The sequence below is a fragment of the Cavia porcellus genome, unplaced genomic scaffold (assembly GCF_034190915.1).
Source record: "Cavia porcellus strain 051 isolate PalLab524CR breed Dunkin Hartley unplaced genomic scaffold, mCavPor4.1 scaffold_15, whole genome shotgun sequence".
NCBI lineage: Eukaryota > Metazoa > Chordata > Mammalia > Rodentia > Caviidae > Cavia > Cavia porcellus.
This window is the reverse complement of record NW_026947498.1, coordinates 47,031,222-47,039,743: the sequence shown is the minus strand read 5'-3', so window position 1 is coordinate 47,039,743 and position 8,522 is coordinate 47,031,222. Positions and strand designations below refer to the sequence as shown.

Below are 8,522 nucleotides of genomic sequence, written 5' to 3'. Positions count from 1 at the left end.
TATAGAGTTGAAATATTTCCATATTTTCATTACAATTTATTTGTAAAGATTCCAGAAATTGCAATAAAATGTATAAATCAAAATTTTAGGTCCAGGAGTTTAGCTCAGTGACACAAGTGCTTGCAAGCATGAGATTGTGAGTTCAATACCCAGTATCAAAAAAATAAAGAAGAATCAAAATTTTAGATTGTACTTATTTCTCTAAGAACTTGCAGTTGATTTTGCTCAGGTCACTGATTGTTAAAATTCATGTCATTCCATAAAAAAATCACAGTTGAAAAATGCAAATCTAATAATTAGCCATAAATTCATGATAATGGTTTTTAAATGAGTTTCTGATTTCAAAGAGTAAAGGCAGATAACCCAAGTAAGGTGGTCTTAGATTTGAACAAAATGTTCCTTTTCTGAGAATTCACTTGGGTTGGACCTTAGTGATATTCTCTGTGTTCAGAACTAAGACACTGAATATTTCTATTCTAGACTGAGGAATATTTGAATTTATCAATTTTTAAAATTCCAAACAACCTAATTCACATTAGGAACTCCTTAGAATCATTCCTCAGGCCTCCGTACAAGCAACCCAGATTCAAGTAACTGTACCTGACCATTCATTCCTTCAAAACTCATATTTGCCAAAGCCATAGAATCTTGCTGCACTAAAAAAGAGCTCTGAGATATTGGACACACCTGGTACAGAACACATGATCCCCTAGAGGACTGTGATAGGTGAGCATTTTAATTTCCCAAAAATAAACTAACATTTCTTGAATTACTCAAGGTAAACAATAACTTGCATCTATTTATTTCAAACCTTACATATTTAACTATTGGTCTTGAAGAATTTGTGTATCAGTTTTTCAGTGTCACTGTTATGTTTACCAGATGGGGCAGCTTCTAGAATGGTCTGTGCATTGAAATGCCAAGAGCCTTTAGGTTAATAGTCCATGTCACACCTTCAGCTGCTCAGAAGATTGTCTCCTTTCCTCCACATGCAGATCACCCTTTAGGATATCTATAGAAATCTTTATTTCTCTGATTGGCTGTTATAAAATGGTCCTAGATTTGCTATCTGCATGCCTCCAATTTGAAATTCTGAAAGTGTTGGCAGAAAGTCAAACTTCTCTCAATCTTCACCCTTCAGGAAGAAAGAGGTAATCATTGCTAGAAAATTGAAGAATGGTTAATAGTAGAGACAGAATTAAGTTTTCCACATGGACTGACCAAGTCCACAGACTACTTGAGGGTTCTGATTTTCAGACATGTGCTGTATAAAAGATTTTGGTTTGTTTTTCTCCTTTATCTATTTTAGCAAAAGCAAAGGAGTGGTATCTGTGCTATGATGTAATGACTTTTACAGATAATATTGTAACACTTTTAATGTTGGCTTTGGTATACTTTTCTCACAGAAGAACTCAGATGCAAGACAGGGAGAGGCAGAGAGAGAGGACTGTCCCACAGAAAATAATTCTGTGTCTTCCATCTTCTTCATCACGCAAAGGTAAGGTATAGTTTAATAATGAAAATGGAGACTTGAGGTACAAGCACACAGGTATGTGTACTAATTTAATTTTTATTGAAGTATAAAGACAAAAAAGATAAACAGCTACAAATAGTAGCAAGCCCGTGAGCCTTGATCATATCTAATAAGCAAATAATCTATAAACAAGCACTTTGTCATCAAACTATAGATGATGTTGGAAAAGTCACTGTAGCTCCTGAATACTATAATATACAGCATGATCTTATCTCCCAGTGTATTTTCAAAGATAAAAGAATAATATTGCAATTCAAATGCTTTAGCAAAATGAAAATACATATGGTACAGAATCATTGTTAGACAGCTATTCTGCACAGAAAATATTTAGAAACAAATTGATGTGAAAATGTAAAACAGAAAAGCTTTATCTAAATAACCTGAATCACATCTCTTCTAATTCTTGTTCAGGTTCAGTATTTTTCAGGAGTCCAACTTCTGATGAGCAGAGCTTCTTAAGTCTAAATTTCATCAACCTGAAGAGAAATAAAATATCTCTGTTAGCTAACATAACATAGGATAGCTAACATAAAAGTTTTGAGTGACATTAATCTATAAGGCAAAAGCTGTACATCATTTTTATAAATAGGGCAATCAACACTGAAAATCATTTCTACTTAGCTTTGTAAACATCAGAAAATGTATATTAAAGTATGAAATAACTAAACAAATAAAATGTGACTTTGAGTTGTATATTCGTTGTCAGAAGAGAACTTTGATCATTTCTAGAACAAATAAGAGAATCTCTGTACTGTGGCAAGCCTATACAAACTGAGATCAGTGTAGTTTTTCAACCAAAACTATATCTGTGTTTTGCTCGAAGATCTCCTCTCATATAAAGGAAGAATAGGAACAATCTCCTTCCCTAAGGCTAGAAGGCCATGAAAAGTCTGATAGGGCTTAATTTCAGTCTCAGCATATCCCTTCCAGAAACATCCTTTTATCGGGGCACAGCTGTTCAACTACACATGATGTCTCTGTCCATGATGAATTAAGAAGTACGGCAAGGTACCCAATATACTGTGGGTTGTCTTCATAGTTTATGAGAACCTAAACTGTACATTTGGGGGAGAGCCATTATAATTTTGGAAACTGGAATGTTAAAAATTTCTTAGTGACAAAAGCTCAGCAGGCTCCCTACTTCTCTGATATGGCAAAAAGTGTTAATAAGAACTATGTATCACTTATTCTCTGCATATTATCACAAAGATAGTGTACTGTGACTACACTGATAAAGTAAAACTGAATATACAAATTTGATAAATCAAATCATTAGATAATCTTTAATGAAAGACATCACCAACATACATTCTCATCTTTAGTTTTTGCCTTCCTTCTTTTGATAAATTTGTGCCTTATCATTATCTAGAAAAGGCACCTGATTGAAAGGTAGTACTGATTCTTCATGACATTTTTAAAGCTATTGCTTACATTTATATCAATAAAGATCAGAAAAATTGAACTCTTGGTCTTATCTTTCCAAGATTAACAAGCAAATGAAACTGTAAAGCATATAAAACATAAGTTTCAAACAAAGGAAGCCTATACTAAAATAACTTTGAAATAATGACCTATTAAAACCACTAGGAAATGTTTATTGAGTGGCTATTATGTGTTTAGCACTATACTAACAGATGTAGAATGAGCAAAGTGGTCTGTTTTGCAAAAATTCACAGTCTATCTAGTAGATAACTCTAACATACATAGACTAGTAATCAAAAAATCACACAATGATCACAAGAATTAAAATATCTGGTGGATCTTAGGTGATATTAATTGTGTGGAGGAAAACTGAGCAAGGACTAGTGGAATCATAAGAGCTTTCACAGAAGAGATGTGCATTTAGGTGCATAGGCCAAGTAAAGGAACTGACTGATCAAAAAGACATTAATTACACATAGTAGAGACAGTGAAAGGCCAAAAATTGAATTGAAGTTTTTGGTTTTTAGGAAATTGTAAGTGATAAAAACCTTGTTAGGAAATCTGAGGGTTATTGAAACAGAAATAGGTCATAGTTGACTTTTGGTTTGTTAAGAGAGCTGACATGAAGAGTTTTTCCTTGAATTCTGACACTGTTCCTGGACACTTCCCAGACTTTAAAAAGATGACACTCAGATGTCTGCCTAGAACGTCAAGGAACAATGACAAGTTTCAGTCAGTTGCAGAGCCAGCCTAACGATCTCATGTGCATGCTTTTGCAGAATGGAATAGGACTAAATAGAAGTCAAATAATGAGAAGACACAAATTTCTTAGCACACAAAACAATTTAGACTTCTAAAAGAGGCTACTACGGCTTAAAGTGGGCTGATCCAAAACCTAGTTGAGACATCTGAGAGCTAGACAAAGCAATGGTTTCTGAAGACAGAGCTCCAGTGCCAAAGTAACTTCAACAATGAAGCATAAAGAAGCACAGAGCAGGAGACAGGGATTGGGCCCCATGTTTACAGAGAATGGAAACTAAGCAACAGCAGGGATTGAAACCCCGTAGGCACAGAAAATGTCCTACATTCTTGAAATCTAGAGAATCTGCTGAATATATAGTGTCTGATATGGTATCCACTATCCACATGTGAATATCAAAATTAGCTGCAACTTAGTTCTCAATTGTGGGGAGTCTTCCCTGAGCTCCAGTAGTCCTTTATTGTTTTTCCATTTCTTGTACTATGCTTTAATTGTCCATTTCTATAATTTAGTTCTTACTATAGGACTAAAACTTCCTCATGGATAAGATCTATACATCATTTTTATCCCAAAGAAGAAGTAGGAGGAGGAGAAAAACAAGAAGACAATAATATTTGTTGAGCTCTTATTATATCTGAAGCAACTGAACACATTATCTCATTTAAGAACTATCAATATTCACATTTTGCAACAGTGACACTGTGGCTTGATATAATTAAGTATTTGTCCAAAAATTATACATCCAAGAGCAGCAGACCTGGGCAGGCATGCATATATATATATATATATATATATATATATATATATAGAGAGAGAGAGAGAGAGAGAGAGAGAGCCCTATTATATTGCTCCTTACTATCTTATGGAATATTGTGTAAACATGCTTATAAAAAAATTATTCAATGTTTAGAAATGTTAGACTCAGTGAAGTTAAGCAGTCAACCAGAGTTAATAAACTCATTAAAGTTACTGAAAAAAAGTCTCAAAGTTTAAAAAATCCTGTATTAGACATATTTACACATGAGTAAATAAGGAATTATCCCAAGCAGAGGCAGACCATCCAGGAGATGAATCAGCTTATGCAAAGATGTGAAGGTTAAAAAGATTGGACTGAATGGAGATACCCTCCATTCCCTCTGATGTCTCCCGAGCAGAGACATCATTCAACTATTCCCAGTTCAATTCAGCATTTATTCATTTTATTGGCAATTTCTGTGTTTGCATATACAGTGGACTCTCAAGTTATGACCAACCTTGAACACGGAGAACTTGGATTATGACCTCAACTTTATATTTAACTTATGACAAAAGTCTCTAGTTGCAACCCAAAGTCAGTCAATTTGCTGTTGCAAACAAAGATTCATGATGCCAGAAAGGTGTATGTAGTTTGAGTCCAGATTCCTGATGTTCTTGTAGAAGAGGACTGTCCTTCCAAATAATGACCACTTTTTGTGTCATCTTCCCTTCATATAAGCCAAAAACATCAATTTGAATAGTGATTACAGTACAAAATTATTTCTGATAAACTAGGCACATTCTATTACATTTTGGTGAATATAATAGGAAAGTTATTGGTGTTTCTAGTAAATTAAACACATGATACAACCTCTTTATTATGAAAAAGTTAATTAATGGATGCTTTGGAGGGCCCAAATGCATTACTGACATTTCTATTGTTTATAATGAGAAAAGTGGTCTTGAGTTACAACCAACTTTAGTGGCAACAAAGCCTCACAAATGAATTGAGTTTGTAAGTCAAAGGTCCACTTAACTTTCTCTTATACTACCCTGTCTTATGGGAGGGTTAGAAATGAAATTTTCCTTTAAATTTTAAATTCAGCCTTTTTGACTCATGATGATGCCAATGAATAGAACTTCCATGGACATATGTCTTTAACTTACCAAACGACAAATGCATAATTCACTCCAATGATGATATAGGCCATGGCATAATGCCAACAAAAACACATGGAGATAAAAACTCTGTTTTCATGATCCGTCAGATCCCATGTGGGGCTTCCTTTTGGGGGAAAGAGGACAAAACCAATCTGTAATTCAGAACAAGAACGTAATCAACCACATTTCCAAAGACAGTATATTTTACAATTATTGGTAACGAACGTAACTCTCATTGTGTAAAATGTCATAGACAAAACACTAGGTTTTACTGCCTATTTTAGCAATATACAATAACTAGCAGCTCATGCTTTTTTAAAAAAAATTAAAAACATTAATGGTCAATTTTCAAAATTTGAGTACAGAACATCTCTGAGTATAGGTGAGCTTTCAAAACGTCCTACATGGGGCTGGGGATTTAGCTCAGTGGCATAAGCGCCTGCCCAAGCAGGCAGTCGTGAGTTCAATTCCTGGTACTGATAAAAACAAAAAAGAACAAAAAAAAAAGTCCTACGCTTCTATGCTATACTGTTTCAGTCTACTATTTCAGAGAGTAGAAATAGATTCTAAGATAAATTCAGGCCTGCAGGTAACATTATATTCAGGACAGGGATGGTGGTAAACAGGTATTATTTGAGCTGCTTTGGAGTCTCAGATAGGAGGATCACATGAGTCTGGGGAGTACAAGTCCAGCCTGTGTCAAAAAAAAGTTTTAATTTTAAAAACCAAAAATATATTCAGTGGTGAAGGTAAAAGATTTATTAAGATCAAATGCAACACAAAATATTTGCTTTCCCTACTTTTATTTAACATTATACTGGAAATTCTAGCAAAAGAAATAGGCAAGAAAAATGAACAAATGATAGTCATATTGACTAAAAAGAGATAAACCGGTCTGTATGTATAAATGATATGCTCTTCTATACAGAAATTCATAAATAATCCACCCAAAAAACTATTAAAGCTAATTAATATTAACACTTTATAAACAAGTGAACATACAAAAATGAATTTTATTTTTATACACAAGCAATTAACAACTGAAAAATAAAACTTTGAAAACAGTTTCACTTGTAATAATCAAATAATGAAATATTCAATAATAAAATGAATCAAGAAGCCTTAAGACTGAGGCTGTAATTCAGTGGTAGAGCGCTTGGTTAGCAAGGGCAAGTCTCTGGGATCAATCCCAGTGCAAAAAAAAAAGCAAGTTCAAGATTTTTACATCAAAAGCTGTACAACTTTGTTGAAAGAAATAGACATGAAATCCATCTCATACATGGACTACACAGTTCACCAAAAGCAATATATACATTTTTTGTGATTCTTCTCAAAATTCCAATGGGCTTTTATAAAGAAATAAAAACATGTTTGTGATGGTGCATACAAATAATCCCAGCACTCTGGGATGTTGAGGCAAAAATATTGCAAATTAGAGCACAGTTGAGACAATTTAAAGACATAGCAAGACATGTCTTGAAAAGTTAAAGTTTTTAAAGTAGAAAAAGATAATCTAGTGATACCAAGGCTAGAATCTCCAGTACCAAAGAATCTAATCCTAAAATTCATGTGGAATTGCAAAAAGTCCAGAATATCAAAATACCTTTAAAAAACAGAAATATATTTGCAGGACTCACTTCTTTATTTTAAAAAACTGTGATATTGACATAATCTAGACATATCTATCAACTAAAGAGTATTTGAAATCCAGAAATAAACCCATGTATGTATGATAATCCAGCCTGATAGGCTTCGGTTACTGAACAAAGGAGATAACAGTGTGTTTAGCAAATGATGCTGGGCAATGGACTACTCATATGCAAAGCAATGATTTTGGACCCTACTATGTTTTAAGTCTGGATGTTCCCAAAAGCCTGTGTTCACAGGTAGGGGTTTCAAAAATTAATTACACCATTTGTTGCTGTACTTATCCATGGAGATCAGACCTCTAAGTTCAGAGCCAAGTATACTGTGAAAGGTGGATCTTGGTTGAAGGTGAGTCTCTGAAGGTGTGACCTAGAATGATATGTCTCTCTCCCTAGATCCCCCATTCTCTTTCTGCTTCCTGACTCCCATGATGTGAGCAACTTTGTTCTGCCCAACCCCCTCTACCATGCAGTTTGTGCATTGGAGTCAGCAGACCATGAATAGAAAACATGAACCAAATAAGCGTCTCTCCCTTAACTTGTGGATATTCAGTATTATGTCCCAGCAACAAAGAAATTGACTGATCAAACTCCTTCCTAATATTGTAGATATGATTAAATTAAGAGGGATCAAAAATCTAAATAAAAGATCTAAAACTACAAAATTCATAAGAAAACATAAAAATGCTTAATGACCTAGGATTTTCTGGTGGTTTTTTTATCTGTGACACAAAAAGCACAATCAGTCAATAAAAAACCAGATAATTTGAATTTTATGAGAATTTAAAACTTTTGTGGACAAAAGGACACTGTGTTCAAAGGACACTATCCAAAAAAGGAAATGATAATTCACAATCAGGAAAAATATATTTCCAAATCTCTGTTGTATAAAGAATTCTTAAAACTCAACCAAAAAATAATAATAATGGGCAAAAGACATGTAAAATCTCTTCCAAGAAAAAAATATAAAGATGGTGAATAACCACTTATTATATAATTATATATAATATTATATATAATAACCTTATTTAATATTATATATATAATATTGAATTATATACAACCTCATATAATATTGTATATAGTAATTATATATAATATATATATATAATAACCTCATTTGTTATTGGAAAAATTCAAAACAAAAGCACAATGAGATACCACAATAAGAATAGAAATAATAATAAATCATAGCATTATCAGTGAGGACCTTAAGAAATTGTAATATTTTACATTGCTGAAGGAAATAAATCTGCCTCAGTAA

At 33.3% G+C, this 8,522-nt stretch overlaps 1 protein-coding gene across 2 annotated transcripts in view; it reads right to left on the bottom strand.

The window, feature by feature from the left end:
* Positions 1-875: 875 nt before the first annotated feature.
* LOC100723089 (transmembrane protein 45A-like) overlaps positions 876-8,522 on the bottom strand; it is a 51,912-nt gene continuing 44,265 nt past the window's right edge. Inside the window, exons 5-7 of one of the 2 annotated variants that reach the window (XM_063225329.1) lie at positions 5,619-5,764; positions 1,915-2,010; positions 876-1,135 (exon numbers count right to left, since the gene is read on the bottom strand). In XM_063225329.1, the coding sequence (XP_063081399.1) occupies positions 1,920-2,010; positions 5,619-5,764 (237 nt within the window). In that variant the 3' untranslated portion in view covers positions 876-1,135; positions 1,915-1,919. Of the gene's footprint in view, positions 1,136-1,552; positions 2,011-5,618; positions 5,765-8,522 lie in introns of those variants that run through there. The other variant, XM_013151727.3, reaches the window with a different exon arrangement.